Source organism: Homarus americanus, unplaced genomic scaffold, assembly GCF_018991925.1.
Source record: "Homarus americanus isolate GMGI-L3 unplaced genomic scaffold, GMGI_Hamer_2.0 scaffold13041, whole genome shotgun sequence".
Lineage (NCBI taxonomy): Eukaryota > Metazoa > Arthropoda > Malacostraca > Decapoda > Nephropidae > Homarus > Homarus americanus.
In genome coordinates this window covers 238506-264000 of record NW_024749663.1, presented here as the reverse complement: position 1 = coordinate 264000, position 25495 = coordinate 238506, and the positions used below count along the sequence as shown (strand labels likewise).

Genomic DNA, 25495 nt, shown 5'->3' with positions numbered 1-25495 from the left:
CTGTTTACGTAATAAACGTTAGCAATTATATTGAATAAAGTTAGGAGTGCATCTTTACAACCCATTGTAACCTTTGACTTTGTTATTATATACACCATATATCTACCTCCAGTACCGTACTGTTATCATCTCTTAATAAGAACACAACATATTTTTCCTTAAACGCGATGTTATTTCATGTAATCCTTATATGAAACACATACCATACACATTACCTAATATTACATTATCCTCTTCGCCATTGGTCGGCACTTTGAGTGGTCGGTCATGTATGTTACGCACTATTGCCACATACTAAGCATGTACTGGCTCGATAATGTGTCTGAACATGTGACAGTGTTGGTCAAGTTTGCTGATCTTAAAGAGTTCACACACGGTGGCGTCACTGCCATCACAACACTGACAGATTGTTCCAAGAGTTCATAACTCTTAACCTAAAGTTCCTTCTGACACTTTTCTGCACTGGTGGGGCAGGCATCCGGTAACTCCAGATAAGAATACTGGAGGTGTCTATTGACTTTAATAAATTACGTCTTACTTGTCTAAACATTTCCAATATTGTAAGTAAGCTAGACAAGTGCAAAAGTTTTAATCTATTTTTGGTACCTGGTGTGTTGGAGCGCAGGCACCAATTTGGCGGCCCTCTTTTGGACGTTCTCATTCAATTGACAGTCTCCAGCATATCTTAGGGACCTGACGGGGTTGTAGTACTCCAGGCGGCGGGGGAGCGCCTCACCATTGAAGAGGGTTCAAAGGACGGCCCCTCAAGGTATGTAAACGATCTTCCAATAAGTCCTCGAGATATATTTACACTTGTACATTGACTAGGTTTATAAAAGAATAAATGCAGTAATTGACCTAATATATCTATTTTCCACAATGAAATATTACTACATAACTTTTTTGTATTAAATAACACTAGAATAATTAATAATTGAAAGGCGGCAGTAGGTGGGCAGTGTTAGCGGGTGGTGGTGACAGTAACCACCCCCCCCCCCTCCCCACCCAAACCCTCACCCCTCCCCACCCAAACCCTCACCCCCCTCCCCACCCAAACCTTCACCCCGCCCCACACTGTAAACAAATCCAGTAAGGCGCAGGTGTGTGTATGGTGACCTGTTGCTGATACCTGTAGCCACCTCACCTGTTCCCTCATCTCACCATGACCTAGGTAAGTTTAAGCTGAACCACGTTATCAAAGGCTCTATCCATATATTGTAGGTAAAGTCTTCAAAATAGGACCCGGAGAAATACCTTGCATACTAGTTAAGGAACAAGATCAATACAAGGGAATATACCTGCTGTTTGTGCTGCGAGATGAACTTGAGGAAGATAATGGTTATATTTATTATCATTGTTCTGGATCCATCATATATAATATCTGGCAAAATGAACCAAACTTTCAAAGATTTAACCAGTGATTGTTAGGTTAGGTGTTTGTGCTTGGTAATGTCTGCTGTCGAAAATGTTAAGGTGAAGGAGACAGTCGCCACTTTCATTTCATAATTTTTTTGATGGATCAATACGAATTTATATTATTTTAATGCATATAATACAAATACCAATAGAGATGTTAAGGAGTCCTCATGATATTTTATGGTTAAAAGAGCTGGACCTGTAATGAGGTTGTGTTTTTATTGCTGGGTGTTGTAAATACTTCAGGGTCTCTGGATACATTATTATTTTTAATATGGTAATTGTCCATACACGAAAAGGTGACATAAACTTCTGTAATGTATTGTACTTAGCTATTTCAAAAGTTTGTATCAGCAACAACAATAAGCACATAGAGTATAGTAAGTGTTTTTCTACTTTTGTTTACCTAATGTTTATTTTATTTCAGATAAAGAGAAATAATGATAAACGCAAGTGAAGGTGGTGTAAGAGTAAGAGAAGGCAGTGTAGAGAGTACTGATGATGAACGAGTCCCACACTCAAGAATTAGTTCTCTGGAGGTTCGTGTACATCCTATGGCAGCTTCAGTTGAGCCACCAGGGGCCATTGCAGTAGACACAAATGGAGATGAGGTCTTCTCTCAGGAGGTACTGTAAACTAATATCTTATCCCATAACAGTACAATATTCATAAAAGCTGATAACAGAATTCAACTTCAAATCTGTAATTTATAAAGGAAATGCTCAGTGCCTTTAACATATCACTGTTCTTTTATCAAAAACTCTTTTTGATGTCTCTCCTCCAGTGTAAAAAAATAAACAGGAATAATTAGAATGAAATGGCATTTTTCTCAGTAAACCTTTGTTTCTTTTTTATAAAGGAGAAATATTTTTATCTGTTGTATGGAGGCAACTGCTGACTTGTGGTACTTGCCTCTTTACCATATTGTTTATGCCAAAGATATTTGGCAGTCTGTATACTCGAACCCTTCTAATTAGGACATTTTAGGTAATGTTAAATTACTAAACTCATCAATTTTTCAACTTAAGAGTCCCAAATGTCCGACTTACGCTGCAGTTGCTGAATTTACCCAGACGTTCAACAAGTTGATACTTGTGGTCCCACACAACAGAACATCACCACATAGCCCTAGCGTAGAAGGATCCTTTGTCTGAACATTCTTGTGCAGGTGGTAGTCAAGCAAGGTGAATAAATCTTCATTTTATACAGTACAGTACAGTAATACATATACTACTACAGTACAGGTACTGTATTATTTTTTGCGTTACTCCCTTATGCACCATTCATCAATCATGTGGAAAAATGTACCAGTTTTCTGTATTTTATCTATATGCAGTATAATTATAAGTTAATTCTGTCCATATCAAATGTTGTCTACTTATGAGAATCAGTGGCAGTTGTCATGGTCCAAATTTTTGGGGTAATCAGAATTGGGTTTACTTTTTTGTACTCTCAGAATTAACCTCTTGAGTTGGTGGGGAAAAAACCCTATCTTGAAATGTCCGAATTCACCGACCAATTTCAGACAATGAATAACTTGACAAGGGTAAAGCCCCAAAGTTATTGAATTAGAGGAATTCAATTGCGTTTTGTGTTTTTAAACAATTGTTAGGAAATACAGTACTGTACTGTATATAAAAAAGAAAAGAAAAATATTATACAATTAATTTATCAATCGGTCTACATCTTTAATTAAACACAGCACACTAACTACAAGTAGATAAGGATAGATGATGGAATAATGGAAAATAAAGCAGTAAATTTTGAGATGGCATTTGTTTCTTTCAGGCAGTAATGATTACAGAGTGTGATGGAGAGTCCTATAACACAGCCGCCACACTTCACTACTGTCGAAGAATGATACTCAAACCTCGTGATATTATCTTTGCCGTCCTAGGTATGTATTATTAGTGCATAATGAGGACAAAGGACTAGGGTGATGGATATTTAACCAATAAAACAATAGAAATGAGTGTCAGTAGAAGTGGTTGTGAGAGTGTGTGTGTGTGGGTAAAAGTGGAGCTGGCCAAAGTGTCATGTTTTGACAGGGTCACCTGGTGATTTTTATGTAGCTTTGTCTTAAAGAGGAGTGGCCAGAGGGAATGAGAAATCATAAATTTAGATGAAGAAATGATTATAATATGTTACTGAGAGGGAATAATAAAATATTCCACAAAGAAGCCATTTTATCTATCCAAAATACAGTGTAGTAATTGTTCACCAACTGTGGGGTTATGTTCCAGGATTCTCTCAGTTGACAAAACTGTGGTTGGCATGGGCTTTGTCAAATGAGAAATAAAGGGTTTGGGGAAATTGACACCTGAAAGACATATCTACAGCCCTATAATGTACAGCATAAGGATTATAAGAACAGGGTACTGTATACAATATAGTGTGGTGTATATTTAAAGAAATGTTTACTGTTTTATATTGTATAAGAATTCTATACTACTGTACACTGAGTAGGACTTAAAAAATCTTACAAAAATCAATGAAATAAATGTAAAATGGGAAAACTTAAAGGGATTGGTTTAGGGTCTCATAGTGTTAGTCGAGTTATTGATGAATATTGTGGGAATAATAGACAACTGGTTTTTTTATATTGTTTAAGTCCATTATGCATTCACCAAAGATACTAATACTGCCTTGTTTTATCAATATTACAGGATATCGCTCATGGAATAAGGATGGTGCTGAACAGTCTCTCTGTTTGAAGGTCTTCAATGTTGTATACTTTATCTTCTTCTTACTTTGCCTCTGCATAGGACCAGTTCTGCAGTACAACATTTGCCTCAAGTAATTTGGCTAAACCTTTGTCTTGAAAGATATTTAAAAATATAAACCAAGATGTACAAAAAACAGTCTTTCAGTAACATTTCCTTTACATACTTTTTGTTCTTTTTTAAAGTTACGTTATTGTGCTATTTAGTGTCTGTTTCAAGATCTCAAACTAAATGCACTCTTACTTTAGTGCTGTATCCTATTTCATTACAGTATTTCTTTGTACTTCCTCCTTCACATTCATTTTTCTTCATCAGTTTTATTTCCATGCATGGGACTCCTCAAATATATATATCCCTATACTGTATGATGGCTTAATTAATAATATTGTACAGTAGTCAAGAGACTGGGTAAGTATTTTGCTTGTGCATTAATTAAACCAAAGAGTTGAATCCTTTGATCTTCATGTTGTACTTTGCTAGAAAATGTGTAATGTTAAAATATACCATAGAATATTCTTTGTGTCTTATAGTAGTGATTAGCTTTTTCCTTGATATTTAGTTCAACCAGAGGCCAGGAGAGAGGACAAGGGTAATAGAGAGGGCAAAAGAGATATACAGTATGTAGTGATGAAACCGCTCACATTTTTTTTTTTTTTTACGGGGATCAGCCCACCCAGGCACAGGTCACTGACCCACATCGGGGCCTAGGGGGCGAAAATGTAATAATAATAATAATAATAATAATAATAATAATAATAATAATAATAATAATAAAGAACCATAAAAAAATACAAATTGAAAAAAAATTTAGTGAGACACAATATACAGTATATATGTTGTGTTGTCAATAGTAAGAGAAACAATTGAGACCCTGCAATTGTGTGTAAATGAGGCAAAAAGTCAGATCAGCAACCTGGGACTTGGTCACAATTTTTGTGATGCCATATGGCAGCAGGGTCTACCATTGACAACACATTATGCTTCCAATATCTTCCCAGGCGGTAGTACCTCCCTGTTTGGTAGCTGCCTAATACCTACTACCTTCAGGGGAGTCTACTAAGGTGGTGAGACATTACATACAAGATAAGAGTTAGTCACTGGAGATTATTGTGGTACTCTTATTATTTTTTCAGGAGGGATCAAGGAGTAGGAAATGATGTGCAGATCCATTTTGGAAATTCTTCTGTGTATAGTAAGTTGTTCATCATTCCTTTATAGTGTAAGCATCAATTATTGTGTTCGTTTCCAAAATCACCTAAAGACATATTATATATAGGTACAGTAATAAAAAAACAAACTTAAGTAGAAAGACAACATGAATATTGTTGATGATAGAAATTTTTCAAAAGTTCCTGAACTTGTTTTGTTAATTTTTTTTTTAAATTGCCCTGTACATAATTATTTAGTCACAAGCTTAGCATAAAAAAAAGTCAAATAAATGGTTAATGCAGCCAAAAAAAAAAAATACCTACATGTTATTCCATTGCTGGGATTTCATGTTAATGTTTATCCATTAATTCTTTTTACTGTACACATACCATGATGTAGAATTGAGTCACATTGTGACCAAATATGTGCAATAGCTCACTTCTAGTGAATGTTGCTACTATTTCACCTTTAAATACTTTTAATTTACCCCTATATATGCCTCCTAAGAGACCAGCAAGCAGTGGAAGTGGTTGTAATGTGGCAAAACATGTAAGCATGCGACTAACTATTTTAGGAAAGGTGCCTACCTGTATACTGAAGAAATTAGGCAGTGGTACATCGGTCCGGACCTTGTGTGCCTCTTTATAATCTCGGTTTCAATGGTTCAGAATTTTCGATAATCCAGAACCTGTCTGGTCCCAAGCTTCCAGGATTAACGAGGTTCAACCTGTACCAATCTGTGAACTTTTAAAGTGAGTCTTGTAGTGAACATGACATTATATGTAAAGAAGTGTGTTAGATGTAGATTATTAGAGAAAGATGAATAAGTCAGTTTTCTTTTCCAGGTGATGGAGACAGTCATTTGTGCTCTGGGAGTTTGATCTTTATCTACATCGTTCCCAGTCTCATGTTTTTTTTTGCCTTCTTGGTAACATGTATCATTCTTAGGTTGGGGGAGTCAGAACACCTGCAGACATTATTAGAGAGGGTATGTGGTTATATGTTTTTATGTGCCTTAACCCCATGTTTTTGTTTTCTTTCACATACCTTATACCTGTACATTGTGTAAATTTGTTGAGATAATTGATTCTTAATGAGTGTTATGTTTATTATGCAGTACAGTATATAGAAAAATGTCAATGATAAGGAAATCATGAGGAAATTCAGCCAAGATGGACTAACATGCAAGCTCTTCCAGGTATATTTGTTAGCTTCATGTTCTCCGTGGGAGTTGGTGAAGCAGCGTCGCCTTTGGTGTATTTTTGTGGGGTGGCTGATGATGGGCGTTATGTGTTTGACTCTCTCCCTGGGTTCCATGATCCTCCACCTGTCTGCAGCTACACAAATTTCATATACCTTCATTCAGCCTCAGTAAGTATTGACCTCGCCACTTCCAATATTCTGTCCTTTGAAGTAATTTAGAAGTTACACATATGTTTGGATAATGAATGGGGAGAAAATAATTGAAGAAATCTTTCCACATCTACGCAAAAAGAGTTTATGTAGATAGAGAAGAAAAGGCAGTACGTAATGGGGAAAAACAGGCCTAGATAAAAGTAAAAAAATATAAAGAAGAATTTTCAAAAGTGGTGAAGTCAAGGTATTATAAGCTACTGTGCCTTTGAAAGCATAATGTTTTAACTCTTCCTTTTTTAGATTATTCTTATGACATTAGCCCTTGTGGTACTACTAACAGAACAGATAATTCAGACAATGTATTACTTGTGAGTATATTTTCTCATACTACAGTAGTAGGATATTGAAACCCAGTTGCTCGACCATCAGAATAAATAAGTTGACCTCCACTGATAATTGCCACTTCACCAGCAATAACCCCCATTATTAAAGCATCCATCAAAACTAGGTAATTGAATAAAAACGTTCTTAAAACTGAAGGAAGAGGAAACATGAAGGAAATATTTATGTCAAGGATAGGATGTACAGTATATAAGAAGATTTTCATCAGAGGTGAATGAATTTAAATAATATACAGTATAGAGAAGTAAAGACAACATAAAATCTGAAAATTCGTCTTGGTCCACCCTGCTGGTTAGATAATTGGTTCCTGATGTAGACTTGTTATTAGGCTGTGGTGATACAGAAAATTTCTTATACCCTGTACTGTATTTATGAATCTTACAGGAGTGAGACAGCTAAAATTCTCCTGTGTGGTGGAGCCCTGGCATCACTCTGGCTGGAGGACATTGTGATGGTAACTGCTGTACTGTTGTACTGTACACAGTGTCACTTGCTCTCAAGGCTTCTGGAGATCATCAGAATGACATTGTATCAGGGTGCAACTTCACTCATGGGCATTAAAAAGGTATTTTATTTTATAAATGATAACAAAAAGCCCCTGTAGTGCATTCATTATACTTTGTAGTTCTTGCAGGATACATCTCGACATACTGTACAGTATTTGAAAAGGGATAAAATTGCTTAGTAAATATAAGTAAACAGAAATTTGTATTTTATTTTAGATTTAGCAATAAATCAACAGGAATTGAGAATGTATAAGTATTAAATTTCCTTTATGGCTGATGAGAGCTTGAAGTAGGTGAGTCATTCTATTCAGCTCAGTGAACCTTGAATCATCATTGTCACTTACTAGTTCAAACAGGCTTGGTTCAACCTTGTATTTAATATTATTATTTTTTAGGATAAAACATATGTCATTGTAAGAGTTTAAGTTACGTATTCACTTAACTCTTACACAGAGGTCATGATCAGCGGATGTTTCATGTGTCTTGTATTCCATTTTTGCACACATAAAACTAAAGATAAAATACATACAGTACAGTACACATAAAAGTAGGTACAGTCAGTTCTGCTATAACGCGATAGTTGTGTTCTTGTAAAATATCGTATTATAGAAAATCGCGTAATAGAAATAACAGGGCTTATGGAGAAAATAGGGTTAGGTGCAGATTACTACTCGAAATCGAAAAAAAATTAGTAGTTAGCCTAACACAAAGGATAGCACAGTCTAAATAAATGTTACATTCATATCTAATAATGAAATCATACAGTAAATGTAATACTTTACCTTGAAAAAATATGAATATAACTTGATGGGGGAGAAGGGTGATTTTGAGGTTGATAACATCGAGCTTCTCTTCAAGTGTTATATCCTTTCTTTTACGATCATCACCGGGAATTCGATCACCAGAATGCTTCTTGGAGATATTCTTCTTTACCATATTCACAGTTAGTACCACAAAATTGGAGAAATAGTAAGCAAAAATCGCGTTACAGCAAACAAGCGTTCGCGTTATACAAATATCGTTCCTCTATTCATAAATCGCGTTAGAGCAAATTCGCGTTATCAAAACACGCGTTATAGCAGAACTCACTGTACTGTATACTCTGGGGAGGACAGCCTCCTTGATAATCTTAAAAACTTCAACTTTGGGAAATAAAACACCAGCTCGGTTACTCAGGGAGAAGTGCAGCTCATAACAAAAATATTATTTGGCTTGCTTGGCTGGGAAGTGTAGCCTAACATTAAAATAAGGATCCTTTCTCAACAGTAGTGAGGGTATTTAGTGTTGTGGGTCCCACAGTTCACTCACTGCTTCCCCTCGGTCATAATGTAGGGTTCCATTATTCAATCATACATTTTCCTGCTTCTTGTCTAGTGCTTGAATGAGATATCAAATAATATTTTTTGTTTGTTCCTAAAATGTGTTCTTATTTCAGCAAATTGATGAAACTTCAAGATTTCTGCGTCACCTGAATCAAGAATTAGGGTCAAGTGTTGGGTTATACCTTTGCCTCGCAGCTTTTAGAGCAATTACAGCTTCATCAAGCCTCTTCTCTACAATAAAACATTATGAATTGCCAGGAGTAAGTGATGCAGTATTGTCATCTTCCCTTTAATTGGTATCAGTAAGTGGAGCATCAGGAAGAGAATTTTTAAAAGAAGTTATTTTTAATCAATACAGTAACAGACACTAGGGCCAATAATCTGTACTCTCTATGCAAAATGTTAATGTTTTCTCGTTTTCTGAGGAAACTAAGTTTACATTTATGGAAATTAGATGTTTTATTAATAAACTATTGTTATGGCCAATAATTTACATTGCACTTTTAATTCCAAATTCCATAGTTTAATGTAAATTAAATACAATAATCCCCGGGTTACAGAAGGAATGCAAACTTAAAAAGTTGACCGTAACGCGAAATTCCGTAATGTGAACCTCATTTTCCCATTGACTTCCATTATATAATTAGAGATGCATCCCTAAAGAAACTTTTTTGGCCCCAAAAAATAAGTAATACAAGCACATTTATGAATGAAAATACAGTGGTGTAAACATTAATTATTTTGTTATGAAATGGTAATAAATACACAAAACACTTGAATTTAACCGACCACAAACGATGTTGAGTGCTGCATGAGTGCATGAGGTGAGGTGGTGCAATTGGAGTTATTGGGAGAAGTAGCAAGCCCTAATGTTTTTGCAATCTGGCTAAGTTTTTCTCCCACACCAAACTCCATAAAAAAACAAGTTTTATAACCAACGTAATTCCTTTACAGGATCTTTTAACACCAATGCTTTCATTTGCTGGCCTCTTTCCACTCATCTCGAATAAGGGTAATACACTGGACAGCCTTGAATAAGAGTTAAATCCAAGAGCTGGGACCGATAGAACAAGCGTATATGTTGGGAGATATAAACAAACCGAGTCCAGCGGCGTGGATGCGCTGCATACCCACACTTGGTGGTAGAAAACACCAAGAAATTGAAAAAAAAAATTATAATGTCAGTGACTTTTTTTAATACATATACAGTACAGTGATTTTCATGTTGAAAATTTACCCCATTTCCGTAACGTTGAATTTCTGAAAGTTTACCCCATTTCCATAAGTTTGAATTTATGAAAATATACCCCATTTCCGTTAGGTTGAATTTTAAAAAAATTATCTCATTTCCGTAAGGTTGAATTTATGGGCCATATTCCAAACTTAGTGGTCATACAGTATTTTATCGATTTAACTAACTAATTCGAGCCACCCCTTTCCGTTAAATCGAAATCTCCGCTAAATTGAACATTTCGTTATTTTTGCTCGATTTAGCAAACTACCTGTACAGGTACTTGTAGTTCACTAAATCGAGCATGATTCTGTTATTTTCTGCGTCAAATGCTCCGCTTGGCGCGTAGAGCTGGTTTACATCCGCTCAGTCTGTGTTCTGCCGCCACTGCGTGTGTTGCTCACTGCTACCTCTCAGTCAACTAATTACTGTGCTTAGACATCATGCTGAAAGTCTCTCAGAAGTCTCAGAAAGGAAATGGTGTGGGGAAGAAAGTCAAAAGAGTGCAGCTATCAATTGGGAAAAAGGTTTGGAAATTATAGAAAAAAGTTGAAAACTAACACTGAACCCCCTAGTTTAATGTAAGCCATGAATAATGTTTCTATGTACTACATATCATGTGTCTGAGGTGTTTCCGTAGGTATGAGTGTATTAACGGAATTAATCTCGGGCAAAAAATAGCAGAACAAATTCCTTCTGCTAAATAGAAAGTTTGTTATATCAGATTCTATTAATCGAGAGTATATACAGCCCCTCCCCAACTTACGACCTACTCGACTCACGTCCACCCGCACTTACGACCTGCCTTAGTTGTACCAAAATTTGGTCAAATTACGTATTTTCCAGTCCCAAAGTCAGTACACAGACAAAATTTTCATCTGTAATTCACTTTTAAATGGCTGGCAAGCTTAAAAGTGAGTGTTTTGTGATGCTGAGAAGAAAAAGAGACCCCCCATTTTAGATTTTCTATGTGTTATTTAAGCATTTCTGACTTTCGACCATTTCACCTTACGACCTGGATGTCGGTCCCTAACCCCGTCGTAAGTCGGGGAGCAGCTGTACTGTAATTGACAAATTCCGTGTGGGCGAATTTTCACAACCTGAGTTTCTGTAACATGGGGGATACCTGTACTGTACAGGTACTGTAATTTTTTATTTTACAAACTTGATGAGTTTTTTATAGGACTGACATGGTATACTTTTAATTTTATTATTATCTTCATATTTTAACAGATGTCAGCAGCTCTTGCTAGTGGTAGTATGCATATAGATTCTAGAAATAGCCAAGGATTTTACACATTTGAGTACACAACAGTGGAGGAAGCTAGACTGTGGCTTCACATCTCAGCAATTATCACCAACCTCTTACCATGGCTGCTGCTTACCATCATGCCCCTTTGTATGGCTGCCTGGGTGTCCAGTAATTACCGGGCTCTAAGCAAGGTGAGAAAAATCAGGATATCTTACTACTGTACTTTTGTCCCACCTCTGTCTATCTCTAGGTCTATCTTCATCTTATATACTGTACATACCAGGTTTTGCCTTCAAAGCAAGTTTCCTTTCTTAAAAAAGACTTAACAAAGCCTTTTCTCTCTCCACACATTACAATGTGAAAGATCCAACAAACAACTTTGATATACCTTAGGGACTGCATGTAATTCATTTAAGTATTGTTGCAGTTGTTAGTTTCTTGAACTACTATTGTACTACAGATGTAGAAGGCTGTAAGAATAATGTGGTTTTTTTATATCAGTTGCTCATATTTTTGCTTGATTTTGAATTATCTTATGAGACATAATTTTTAGCCCAAAAAGCACTTAACCTTGAGGAAAATAATTTGTGTATTATAATACTCTTTGTTAATTAACAAAGCTGATTATAATTTTCTGAATTCTCAGGCTGGGAGCCAATTGCATGGTCGACCCTTTGGCTACCAGTCAACACCTCAACCAGACATTGATTCCTTCTTATTGTATGTTTCTAGTTTACATTTGCAAGCCAAGATATTATGGATTCCTGTTCGGACTTACTTCCTCGTGTCCATACTAGTTCTAACAGTCATGACCATTGTGGTGTTGAGCTATCTGTACCTGTGACAGTTTTGTTAATGAGATAATTTACAAATTAGTTCAACAGTAATGTCCAAAATAGGATTCAAGGCAATTTTAGTGGTTGTAGCTAGAGCCAGGCTTTACGACACATTATTATACTATACCGGTATATATCTAATCAAATTGGCCAACTACATCATTACTTTGGTAACACACTCGCACTACCACTTCCTTACAATTTGATCTCAATACTGTACTATAAATACTCCTCCATTGAAAATGTCCTTTAACACACAAACCTTTTTAATCTGCTTACACATTACATTGCTTTACAAATTAGAAATATATGATTTTTTAAAGTGTGAAGAACATATCATAAATTTTGGAAGATCTTTTGATGCAGCTTAAATGTTCTCTCAAAAGATGTGTTTAAAAGCATAATACTACAGGAAGTGGTAACTCAACTGATACACATTATTGCTACGCTTCCATTGATTTGCCAAAGGTATTATAGTGTTATTATGAATATTTTTATTTCTTGCTTTAGTGCATCTGTATTAAAAATGATCACTAATAGCAATAATATATATAAAGCAAGAGGTTTTTCTTATCAGTGAGATGAATTTGTCACACTTATTAGTCAAGGTAAAAATGTCACAAATGAAAATATTGGTGAAGACTTTTCATAGTCTGTTGTTCAATTTACCTGGAGAAACGTCATAAAAAATTTACGAGGTTCTGTTAAGGGTTTGAACATACAGTGTAGTCTTGCCTTTGTGAAAGATGTATAGTACCTGTTACTATTTCCTTACTGTACTTTTATTGTTTACACAGGTCCCTGCACAACTTTATGTTCAGTTGGAAGAATCAACTTTTATCACAAATACTGAAGACTCATTGATCTATTACACTTTAAAACAAATGCTCCTCACATACTTTTGATCATATTGTTTGCAAGCTGTGATAAGATAAGAATTATTATATCATGGAACTGTTTGTAATACAGTATCTCCATTTTTATAGATTTTTTTCATGAAATGTTTCTGCCATTGGACTGAACATCAGCATTTAAGAGGTCTGGTACACTGGATCAACACTACTATTTAGATCTAACAATACTTGCATGGCAATAATTATTACTACAGGTAATTGATCCATATTCAATAGGGATATTCCCATATTTTAATTTGATTAATCCATTATGTAAAATATACAACAATTTATAGAGTTTAACTACATCTGCGCTACACTATTGGCAAAATCTCTGCAAAAATCAATTTGGGGCGAGAAACCTTCATCCTTAGTGTACAGTATCAATGATTTGTATGTATTTTAATGAATACCCAAGGTTGGGCGGCGAGTTTCTCAGGAACACGCCCAGAATCCTCAAAGACAAAGGAGTTAACATTACTTGCCTCACCTGATTTTAGTGAGAATGATACATTCTTGATTTTGAAAAGTAAGACCACTGTTATAATATATAATTATCTAATGTACTGTATGTCCTGGGTGTGTGAATTTCTTAACAACAAGGTGAAGTGCTGTATCAACGTGAAGTATCTTACTGTAGCTCAGACCTTTACTGCTGACATAAAGGGAGGATTGATTATAGATCAGATTTAATAGTTTTTAATATTGTATATTTATATGGAGGAATAGGCAGGGATGTACTTGCATTAATTGTATTTACCAAGGTTTCTTTTTAAAGCTGCTATGAATACTGGAAATACATAGTGAATGTACTGTATATGGATTAGTTCTTATTAGACTTATTTATATATATATATTGTATTGTAAATTTCATTTTACTAAAAATTATGTAACATACATAGAGGAATACAATTGATTGCATAGGCTGTGATTTTATGTACTGTAAGAAGAATGGTATACAATACAGGTATTTCATTACATGGTGCTGATCAGTAGTGTTGATCTATTTTAAATGTAAATTTTTTTTCTTAGATTAAAATTTTTGAAAATAAAAAGTTTTGAAAATTTGTAATGTCTTAATTGCCTTTGAGTGGAAAATAACTCTTATGTGTTTGATGGTCTTGACTCAAATTGGTCAAAATATATTATGTAACAAATTCTGAAGGGAAGGACAGGTTTGTGAGCAAATGTTTCATCAACAACATATGACAACTATTTTCCACACTTGCGAGGGTTAGCCACAATTACCTGCTGGCAACTCTCCAAACTTTGTGATCCCTACCGCGTTCCCTCTTGTCAAGTTTTTTAACTCTTAACGTCATTTCTTACATTCTTGGCCAGCCCCTACTCTCCTCTTAGGATCATGCACCTCTTGACATAATTGGTCTAGTCCATTTTCTCCACTTTTCCAAATCATATCTGTCTAATTCTATGCAAAGCTTTTTCAATATGTACTCTCAATACCTAGCTGCCCTCTTAGCTCTGAACATGGCCTCCAGTGTCTTATTGCACAAGTGCCTCACAATTTTCATTTCAGCTGACTCAAGTCTGCTTATGTCATCCTTTTAAACTGCCTTTGTTTCATTGCCATACATCACATTTCTCAAGCCAGCCTTATAAATTCTTCCTTTCACACAGAGGGCAGGTCTCTAAACTTCCTCCAGCCACTTTTGACTCATGTAACTGAGCAGACTTCAGCATCCCCATCACAACTTATCATGTCTCCTAAGTAATGACTGAATAAACAGTAGGTTGTAGGCAGCTACCAAACAGGGAGGTACTATCGCCTGGGAACATTTTGGAAGCATAATGTGTTATCTAATGGTAAACCCTAATGCCATTTGGCATCACAAAAATTGTGACCAAGTCCCAGGTTGCTGATCTGACTTTCTGCCTCATTAATACACAACTGCAGGGTCTCAACTGTTTCTCTTACTTTGACAACACACCATACATATGTCATTTCTCACTCTTGATATATTTTTATTATTAATATCGTCTTTTATAATTTTTATTAGTATTATTATTTGATTTTATTAAAATTGTTATTTATTTGTATTTATTTTTATTAATTTTATTATTACAGTATTATTATTATTATTATTATTATTATTATTATTATTATTATTATTATTATTATCATTATTATTATTTTATTATATTTTCGCCCCCCAGGCCTTGATGTGAAAGTCATTAAAAATTACCTGTGTCCAGGTGAGCTAATGTGAAAAAACAGAAGAAAAAAATCTTCAAAATACCCAGTAGGAATACTGTACAGAAATTAAAAGGCGAGCCAAAAATATTAATTATGAATCCTGATCTGTCATTGTCTCTCTAATACAGTAGCAACATCCATACAGCAGTAGCCAGATCATCATGCTCTTATTAATTTTCCAGTAACACTTTAAGACCAGGGGCAGGTGGCACCATATTCCCCTTCCCCACATACAAGGGGAAAATGTGACAACAATATACTGTACAGGTATCCTTCACTTTACATAGGGATTAGGTGCCTTGAAAATAATTCGTTAGGTGAATTTTCATATCTCAAATAACATAACATATGGGAAAAATTGTGTTCGGTTCCCCAACGACAAGAAAACCCCAATATTGTACGAGTACAGAACCTAAAAAAAAAGTATGTTAACAAACAAAAACCCCCACCTAACTACTTTAAATTAGTACCTAACTATGGTAATGTAGAGCCTAACACATTAAAAAATTAAGAAAATATAAATATGATACATTACCTTAAGGGAGTAAATTTGTATAAATAAGAATAACTTTTGTTTAATAAGAAAGGGGTGTAAGAATAGGAAATTTGTATAAGCGAATTTTCATAGCTTGAACGTTCGTATAGCAAGGGATACCTGCATAGAACATAACACACATTCTCTTGAGATATCCACTTATTTTAGGCTACAGAGAGTACAATGTTTCCTTGTGACTCCTGTATTTACCTAAGGTGCTGTATATCCCACTTTAAATATTACTGTTGGCTTTTTCAATATTATTCAGATTAGCTTAATAAATGCACAATTTATATTAACACTATCGGAGTTTTCATATGCAAAATTGTGTAGGATATAAATTGTCGCTTTAGGGTTTTCATACACAAATTTGCGTATAAAGTAAAAAATTTTAATTAAATAATTTTGTTTGCGTATGAACGCTAGATACACAAGACACACATTTTCTTATGTTAATTTCTCGTTCATCGCAGTCATTTCACAGTGTTGTAAAAGTTTTGAACCATGCCTCGTGTTGCTGGCAAGGGTGGAGGGATGGGAAACGTGAAAAGTGCAAGGAGATTACTCCACGTGGTAAAAGTGTGGTGCATGCTAATGCCTTCTATTCACGCTAATGTATAGAAATAATTAGTTTATCATAATAATTCTTTTAAAAGTATTGGCAGATAATTTATTTACAATGTTAATGCAAAATTTACCATATTTTTACTTCAAATAGCAAGCCTGTTATGACTCATTATGTACAATTATGTCTCGTGTGGTGCAGTCAAGTGCGGTGAGGTGAATAACAGGCAAGACTCCGAGCGTCTCACGGGAGAGCGTCAACCCAAACCCAAAAGTGTTAAACAGTTGATAAATAATTTTTTTTTATTATCTACATAATATAAACATTAAAAATATAAATACAGAACTACTACTTAGCTATTTTTATAGATTTTTCAAGTTCTTCCAATTGCTTATTCCCCTGTATGATGAGCAGCTTGATGACCTCCTGTAGAGAAGAGTTACTTTAAACTACAGCTTTATGAAAAATAAAATAAATTTTCCACCAGCAAATTTAGTTAGGCACAGAAGACAGTGCAACTTAACAAGATGTGCAGTAAAATAAAAAAAATATAAGTACTGTAATTCAACACTTAAGCTTACATATGATTATTGGAGTATTCAACAATTTAATACCTATACGTATTGTAAATATATACAGTATACTGTACTATACTGAACATGCCACCACAACTGAATGTGGACTTGAGTAAAACTGGTAATGGAAACAAGTACAAATAAAATACTTCAACTATAGTACAGTACAGTATACTGAACTTATTAGATAAATACTGTACAGTACATTACAAAATTTAACGGACAGAAATTCATATTCCTGATGTAAGACATAAAATTTTATACCTGTATTAAATTAACAAACATAAAACCTTTAAAGCACATTACCTCATCTTCATGATGCCTGTGAGCTTCAAAATCTGCTCGAGCCCACTCCTGTATTTCTTTCCGCTGCGACTTGTCTGGTAAATGTTGCAGCTGACGTAATATATTTCTGTATAATTTAATAGCTTCTGTTCTCAACATAAACTGAAATTAAGAATGATAAGGATGAAATGAATATGTGCATCTCATCATGGCCAGTACAGTACTGTTCTACTAGATATACAGTACAGTACTATAGTACAGTACAGTGAAATAATCAAAGACAACCAATGTCAGGACTTGCTATTCCAAACCAAGGTAACACCTCTGAGCTGAAGTGCTAAGACACCTAACAAGTTACCAACAATGATATAAAGGTGAGCCAGACTTGATCAACATCATTGCAACCATAACAATACGACTTTCTTATAAACCCACTTCATTCATACAATTGTTATTCTAATTATACTGAAAGAGGACTCTAATATACATTACCCGCTTTAAGCTCAGTGTATTTAGTGGTAATCTTTTCATTAAAATCCCACTTAAATACATAACTCCGAGTCTTCCACCAACACCAGAGGTAAGATTCGTTTTCATCTGGTAAAATGTTTCATCATATAAATAGTAAATAAAATTAAAATCATATACTGTAGATGTATAATATTTAGTTTAAAATTATACATATTAAACTTCTTTTAAGTCGGACGGTAATCATAGGTATTTCTCTTTTAATACAAAGGAATAACTGCAGAGGATAAGAACGAAACATTAAAATCAAAACAAACTTGGAGCGTTTAAACTACGTTCCTTACAACAACAATAAAAACATTTGGAGTGAATTAATCATATAAGCTGCTTACTGTAGATACGTATTTAAATAAAAACAAATCAAAATATTATAGAATGTACTTTATTGAATACACGAAGCATTTTATCAATACCGTAGCGATGGGATGAACTACAGTGTATCAGTAGCCAAGATTTAATAGTTACAGTTTAAACTTATTTCTTCTAACATTCATCTAAACACATATTACATACTAATGCCTAACAAAATAAATCATAAATACTTTAGTAAAAATACGAATATATAAATACTGAATGGTACAAGCAGCTTCCATATGAATATACTTATAAATACAGAATACAAAAAACAGAAAAATCTTGAGTAAAAGTGATATATCTTAATAAACTGTGAGAAATGGAATTAAAACGTAATGAAATTCTATTAAAGATTGCATATCGAGACATTTTCTTCAATAAATTTTCCTCCTGTGTTAGTTTTGTTGAGTGTACAGTCTACTGTACACTTGCCATCAGTGGCAGCTCGTGCATAGGGCTGCAGAGCTGCAGTCCCCCAGACACTCACTGCCAGGCGTATGATTCCTGTAGAGAGACAGCTGAATAATACACTACCAACAAATATATCATTTTATATGTTATCTAATTATTTTCAATACGTTGCTAAGTGAATTTTCATTAAAATCAGACCAAAATTTAAGTTACTTTCATAGTTGCTGTCAATGCTGTACGATTCATGTCTGTTATTAATTGGCGCCGCCGCCGCCGCTGCACTTGAAGCAGCTCAGTCTCGTACAACGTGTGGACGGTGTGGTTAAATCGTGCTTTCTTTAATTACCCTTTGACGATGGAAAATCGAGTGAAGTATTTGCAAAACATCAACTTTTCCCAGCTGACATTAAATGAAAAGACTGAAATCAAAGCAAGAGGAAGACCTACACCAGTTTTATCCATTCAACAGAACAGTACAAGCAGGAACAAAGAATATACACGCCAGTTTAACATTAGTGTTTATCAGAAATGTGAATGGCTCTGTGGTTGTGACGATAACAGAAATAAAGGATTTTAATGAAATAGTAATAAACAATTTTGCTACATCAAAGAGCAGACACGCCGACTTTATTTTCAATTAATACTGGTCCATCACCACCAACACTACTACCATGCCCTGGGAATTCGTGGACATCAACTACAACTCATACCTGAGGTAGGTCAAATTTGTGTATCCTACTGTTGTGTGAGGCTTGCAGTCCCTCCATTTTATTTTTCACGAGCCGCCACTGCTTGCCATATCTCGGTAGTGTGAGAACATTGGTGCCGCTATATTCAGGGGCCACTATACTGTATAGTGTATACGGTAGCTTAATGCGATAATAATGTCCATGTGATAAACCAACCAGTATATTCATGTCCACGATTTAGCGATGGTTTACTGTCTCTGTTATGCATCTCTCTTGATGTAAGCAACTTGTGGAATAAAGTTAATAGAATTTTATTGTATGAATATTGATGGTGTAATAATTATTAACCAGGTGTATAGTAATTAAATAACCAAGTGTATAATCTAAATGCCCAGGTGTAAAACTTACGTGACCAGGTGTATAATTAAATGACCAGGTCTTTAAATTAAATGCTAATGTGTATAATTTATGAGGTGTAAAATTTAAATACTCAGGTATATACGGTAATGTGATTGATCAATTGTACTATCTAATGACTCATATATATTTAATTACCAGGTGTATAAAATGATGAACAGCTCTACAAAGAAGAATTCTGTCCCTATAAGATACAATGATGGACCCGTGAGAGAGAGCGAGGGGGGGTTGAACTCGGTATAAAAAGTGGAACCATTTGCCATATAAAACTATACTTATTTTTTTGTTTTTTGTATCTTAAATATTCCAGTAAACAAGAGAGACTGACTAGGGTGGGGAGGAGTAATTTTAATGACTACTGTACTATCAACGGTTCAAACTCGACAAAAGGTTTTTTTTAATGTGTGTGTGTCAAGAAGACTTTTGAATTCTTGAACTTAGACATGATAAAAAAAATAATGTAATACGGATGCATTTAAGTCCCGAACACACCTGAAATTTTTATTAAAGTCCGAAGGTTTAAATTAAGATTGCCATTTAAATTTTTAGGACCATAAACAATTATAGATATATTCTTTACACACAGCTATTCCTAAAAAAAAAATAGTATGTCAAATTTGAACCCCTGATATGAGTACTTTACGGTTTACAGCGAAAAATGCGCAGGATCGGAAATGATTGCTTACTGTTTACACATTTGTGGCGGCCACGGTGTATCTTAGTATAAGCGACAACTGTGTTTTTTAATATCTTTCATTACTCTTCCTCCTCCAGTGGTTCTTCATCGTCCAGCTCTTCGTCGTATTCTAAACCCTCCTCTTCCTCCTCTTGAACTGTGTCACTATATTCCTCTTCCTCCTCTTGTTCTGTGTCACTATATTCCTCGTCCTCCTCTTCCTGCACTAAATTTCCATCCTCGTTCTCCTCTTCCTGTGTTTCATCTTCATCCTCATCATTTTCCTCCTGTTCTAATTCTCCATCCTCCTCATCGTCTGTGGGCTCGAGTGCTGGGAGACAGATGTGTCGTCCTGCACACGGACTGGGGCAACACTTCTCATCCTCCAAACAGTAACCATCAGAGGCACACATCTTCTGGTCCTTCGGCTGCCCCTTCACCAGAGGCAGTGACCCGGAGTATCTCGCCGTCTGTCACAAAAAAATCTCAAGTTTAAATAGCGAAGTAAAACAGGGGATTGTTTATTAATTAAAGGACTATGCTTGGTAAAATTGACTTACTGAGTATCATTGTTTGTATATTTGCACTGTATGTATTTTGTATACATGAACTGTTTGTGTTGTAAATTGTTTGTATGCTTGCACTATCTAAGAACAGATATGGACAAAAAGAATTCGGCAGGCAGGCAGGTAGAGATGGAGGGAAGGAGGCAAGCAGAGGAAGGGGTGGTGTATGGGCTGGTAGGGGGTAGGTGGAGACTTAGCAGGGTCGTATAGAGATGGTGATTAAACGTCTGCGATTTTCTTTCCACACAACAAATTGATTTTTTAAAGTTTAATTATGAGGCAGAAGCAGCTTACACTCCCTCCATGCCGAATTATTTATGCCAAGAACTGTACATTGTTTATATATCTACACTGTCATGTACATTGTGTGTATACCTGCACTGTCTATGTACATTGGTGACCTGTCCGCGCCTCAGTATCTCACCTTAATAGCTTGGGTGGCCAGGTAAATCCCATCCTTCTTACAGATGTGGTCGTCTGTTGGCGGGCAAAATATTCCTCCATGAACGTCGTGATCAGGAGGAACTGTGGAAAAAATAGGTGGTTAGTGGTGGTGGTAGATGGGGTGGTTAGTGGTGGTGGTAGATGGGGTGGTTAGTGGTGGTGGTAGATGGGGTGGTTAGTGGTGGTGGTAGATGGGGTGGTTAGTGGTGGTGGTAGTTGTAGTTAAAATAGTATGGTGGTGTGGTAGTTGCAGGGTCAGTACATAACTAAAGTACTAGTGTTTGTATAGACCTAGTGGTGTACATAACTAGCAGGGTACAGTACTCAGAGTGTACATAACTAGCAGGGTACAGTATTCAGGGTGTACATAACTAGCAGGGTACAGTACTCAGAGTGTACATAACAAGCAGGGTACAGTATTCAGTGTACATAACTAGCAGGGTGCAGTACTCACGAGGGCCGGAGCCGTCATCACAGCAGTATGGTCTTTTGTTCCAGATGCAGTAATACCTACAGCCAGCCACCCACCACGACACGTCATCTTCTTCTTTCCTCTCCTTCGCCGCTGTGCCTGTAAGTACCTCAACCTTGTACACAGGTGTATTATACGTATACACCCATACGCATACATCACTACACACCTATACACACCCATACACACATTCTGAAAATATTATGCCAACTTATTGTAGCAAAAGGTTATTCAAAATATGGTTTGAATTACTAGTTAGAATTAATTACTTACGATGATGTGATGATAATGATAATATAATAATAGAGAAGAACAAGACGAAGAAGAAGAAGAAGAAGAAGAAGAAGAAGAAGAAGATGTAGAAGAAGAAGAAGAAGAAGAAGAAGAAGATTTTTTTTACAGGATTAACTGGATGGCTGTTACACTTACTGGGATCGATTGTTGTGGTGGGTGCCCCTTCCTCGGTCTCTGTACGTGGTAGGAAAAGCAAATCAGTTTCTTACCTACAGTGACAAAAACTCCCACAACAGGATGATTTAACCCCTAGAGTATGATGACTTTGGTAACTTGAATAGTGACCTCAACCCTTTCAACTGTGACCTAAACCTCTTCTAGTGTGACCTAAACCCTTTCTATAGTGACCTAAACCCTTTCTACTGTGACCTAAACCCTTTCTACTGACCTAAACCCTTTCTAGTGTGACCTAAACCCTTTCTATAGTGACCTAAACCCTTTCTACTGTGACCTAAACCCTTTCTACTGACCTAAACCCTTTCTGTTGACCTAAACCCTTTCTATAGTGACCTAAACCCTTTCTACTGACCTAAACCCTTTCTATAGTGACCTAAACCCTTTCTACTGACCTAAACCCTTTCTGACCTAAACCCTTTCTAGTGAGCCTAAGCCCTTTCTGACTGGCCCTAAACCCCTTGTGACCTAAACCCTTTCTATTGTGACCTAAACCCTTTCTTTGACCCTAAACCCTTTCTAGAGTGACCTAAAACCCTTTCTAGTGCTGTTGACCTAAACCCTTTCTGTTGACCTAAACCCTTTCTATAGTAAACCCTTTCTACTGACCTAAACCCTTTGCTGACCTAAACCCTTTCTATTGTATTCAACCCTTTCTAGTGACCTAAACCCTTTCTATAGTGACCTAAACCCTTTCTACTGACCTAAACCCTTTCTATAGTGACCTAAACCCTTTCTATAGTGACCTAAACCCTTTCTATAGTGACCTAAACCCTTTCTATAGTGACCTAAACCCTTTCTATAGTGACCTAAACCCCTTCTATTGTGATCTAAACCCTTAACTATGGTGACTCAGTGCCCTCTAAAGTACGACCACCTGTTCTCTATCAACACGACCATGGCACTGTACCCCTCTTCCCCTCCCCTTCACACTGTAACCTCATTCTCCCCTCTCATTTATAATTTCCGTTTCATCTCTACTTCCCTCTGTCTCTCTCTCACCCATCTCTACCGTTATTACTTCATTTCTCTTTCTCTATGTCCCTCTTTTCTTTTACTGTACTTATAACTCTCTCTCTCTCTCTCTCTCTCTCTCTCTCTCTCTCTCTCTCTCTCTCTCTCTCTCTCTCTCTCTCTCTCTCTCTCTCACTCTCTCTCTCTCTCACCTGCTGACGAGGCCAGGGCAGCCAACATGACCACCAGAAGGAGGCTGACACACTGCATCTCGGCTCTCTGTTCGGCTGTCTGTACAAAGAAAGGAATAACACCAGTTCAGTTGTCTATCGCTGGCGAAACTAAACAGCTGATCACATGAGGTGGTGGTGGCAATTGCAGGCAAGGACGACTCTCTCTCTCTATCACTGTCTCTCTCTCACTGTCTCTCTCTCTCACTGTCTCTCTCTCTCTCACTGTCTCTCTCCCCCGCTGTCTCTGTCTGTCTTTCTCACGTCTAGCAAAATTCACTTACATAATGTTTAGTAAAGAACCAACACACACACACAGACTGTCACACTCACACAAGCATACACAATACACTGTCAGCCTGTCACACCTACACACACAGGCACTTACCTCATCCTGTTATCACATTCCCCACCCCACCACACTCACACCCGCACTGTTACTATGTTGAAATGCCCTGGAGTATAACATTATCCCACCTTGTTGTTATATATCATATTTGTATCACATATTAATTGTATATTATTTGTTTATCAAGTGATCCATTCCCTATTCCGGCTGCCATGCTCTTTCAATAAACCGTTAATTATTATTATTATTATCATTACACACACACAGACACACACACACACACATACACACACACCATATTGATAAAATACACTGTAAAGACACTATTCACCATCACTACACCTACAGTACTACTACTACTACGACTAATTGCATCATAAGTGATTGTCACCCTCACTACCACCATCGTCACTCTCACTACCATCACTGTCACCCTCACTGTCACCCTCACTACCACCATCGTCACTCACTACCATCACTGTCACCCTCACTACCACCCTCACTACCACCATCGTCACTCTCACTACCATCACTGTCACCCTCATCTACCACCATCGTCACTCTCACTACCATCGTCACCCTCACTACCACCATAGTCACTCTCACTACCATCACTGTCACCCTCACTGTCACCCTCACTACCACCATCGTCACTCTCACTACCATCGTCACCCTCACTACCACCATCGTCACTCTCACTACCATCACTGTCACCCTCACTACCACCATCGTCACTCTCACTACCCTCACTGTCACCCTCACTACCACCTTTTCACTATTACCACCTTCACTATAACGAAAGAGGATCACAATTAAAATACAAATTAAACATTAAAGAAAGTGTGTGTGTGTGTGTGTGTGTGTGCAAGACAGTATATGTGGCCCGAAATTCATTGCATAAGGTATTACAGTGGTTGGCCAGTCATGTAGTTGACCAATAAATACCAATATATATATATAATCCCAATTGTAGCTAGCCAGTCATAAGTCTAGTCAATATTCAAAGTAAAAAGTTTAAATGGAAAGTTTTGACTCAGTCGTATATTACCACCACCACTACCACCTACCTCAGTAACACGACAGAGATCCTCCCACTTGGACGTCCACTACTCGACTATGGAGGGAAGCAACAACCTCCCCAGTTTTATAGCCGCTGAGAGACGCACCCGCGGGACCAAAACAATGATTATATCACAGATTTATTCACCCGTATGAGGGATTTCCAGGATTTATCTGTTGTTTCTCTTGATATAAACAAGGGTGGCGTCTTATGAGCCTCCTAGAAATGTTTACAGATTATAAAGTTTTCTGGTTGGGAGTTATTGGAAGCTTGCCTGGTGGTGGTGGCTGATCCGAGACTAAGCAGGAAATACCAAAGCAATGAAGCAAATATTCGATAAACATTTAAGAAGTGAGTTTAAAGTTTACTGCCAAAAATGATCGATAATATAAAATAAATTAGACAATAAACATAAGAAAGATTCGAAGTTTAATATACATTGTTTACTATCAATAACAGTATGGTAATTGACTACAGGTTAGCCAACAGGTGAGATAGTTTGACATACATCCTCTCCTGTATGTTCCAAGACCCACCTTAACGCGTGACTGATGGCGTCATGTGTGTAGAGTACAGTATATGACAGCTTGGTAATAAAGGAGCTTGTTTCCTAACC

General features: G+C 36.4%; 4 protein-coding genes across 6 annotated transcripts in view; 1 reads left to right on the top strand and 3 right to left on the bottom strand.

The window, feature by feature from the left end:
• The window catches only part of LOC121853713 (polypeptide N-acetylgalactosaminyltransferase 13-like), a 53847-nt gene extending 47709 nt beyond the window's left edge, over nucleotides 1-6138 (bottom strand). Inside the window, exon 1 of the mRNA XM_042348052.1 lies at nucleotides 5876-6138. The gene's annotated coding sequence lies outside the window, so the exon portion shown is untranslated. The remainder of the gene's footprint in view (nucleotides 1-5875) is intronic.
• On the top strand, nucleotides 1037-14153 carry LOC121853712. Its single transcript, XM_042348051.1, has 11 exons — nucleotides 1037-1171; nucleotides 1844-2042; nucleotides 3205-3313; nucleotides 4083-4212; nucleotides 5273-5331; nucleotides 6134-6276; nucleotides 6487-6659; nucleotides 7431-7611; nucleotides 8988-9134; nucleotides 11339-11548; nucleotides 12004-14153. The coding sequence occupies exons 2-11, from the start codon at nucleotides 1857-1859 to the stop codon at nucleotides 12199-12201; spliced, it is 1536 nt and encodes a 511-aa protein (XP_042203985.1). The 5' UTR covers nucleotides 1037-1171; nucleotides 1844-1856; the 3' UTR covers nucleotides 12202-14153.
• Nucleotides 14154-16689: 2536 nt separating this feature from the next.
• LOC121853711 (LYR motif-containing protein 2-like) lies at nucleotides 16690-17872 on the bottom strand. The gene is made up of 3 exons (XM_042348049.1): nucleotides 17754-17872; nucleotides 17283-17423; nucleotides 16690-16827 (listed from the first exon to the last, which is right to left on the bottom strand). The coding sequence occupies exons 1-3, from the start codon at nucleotides 17856-17858 to the stop codon at nucleotides 16750-16752; spliced, it is 324 nt and encodes a 107-aa protein (XP_042203983.1). The 5' UTR covers nucleotides 17859-17872; the 3' UTR covers nucleotides 16690-16749.
• A 1446-nt stretch (nucleotides 17873-19318) lies between these two features.
• LOC121853710 (FK506-binding protein 3-like) lies at nucleotides 19319-24980 on the bottom strand. 3 transcript variants are annotated; one of them, XM_042348047.1, is made up of 7 exons: nucleotides 24887-24980; nucleotides 23453-23531; nucleotides 22248-22286; nucleotides 21801-21917; nucleotides 21327-21427; nucleotides 20519-20806; nucleotides 19319-20485 (listed from the first exon to the last, which is right to left on the bottom strand). In XM_042348047.1, exons 2-7 carry the CDS (start codon nucleotides 23508-23510, stop codon nucleotides 20417-20419), a joined length of 672 nt encoding a protein of 223 aa, XP_042203981.1. In that variant the 5' UTR covers nucleotides 23511-23531; nucleotides 24887-24980; the 3' UTR covers nucleotides 19319-20416. The 3 variants fall into 3 exon arrangements, with proteins under 3 accessions (XP_042203981.1, XP_042203982.1, XP_042203980.1); XM_042348048.1 differs by having other exon boundaries at nucleotides 19319-20509; nucleotides 20543-20806; XM_042348046.1 differs by having other exon boundaries at nucleotides 19319-20806.
• Between the last annotated feature and the right edge of the window lie 515 nt (nucleotides 24981-25495).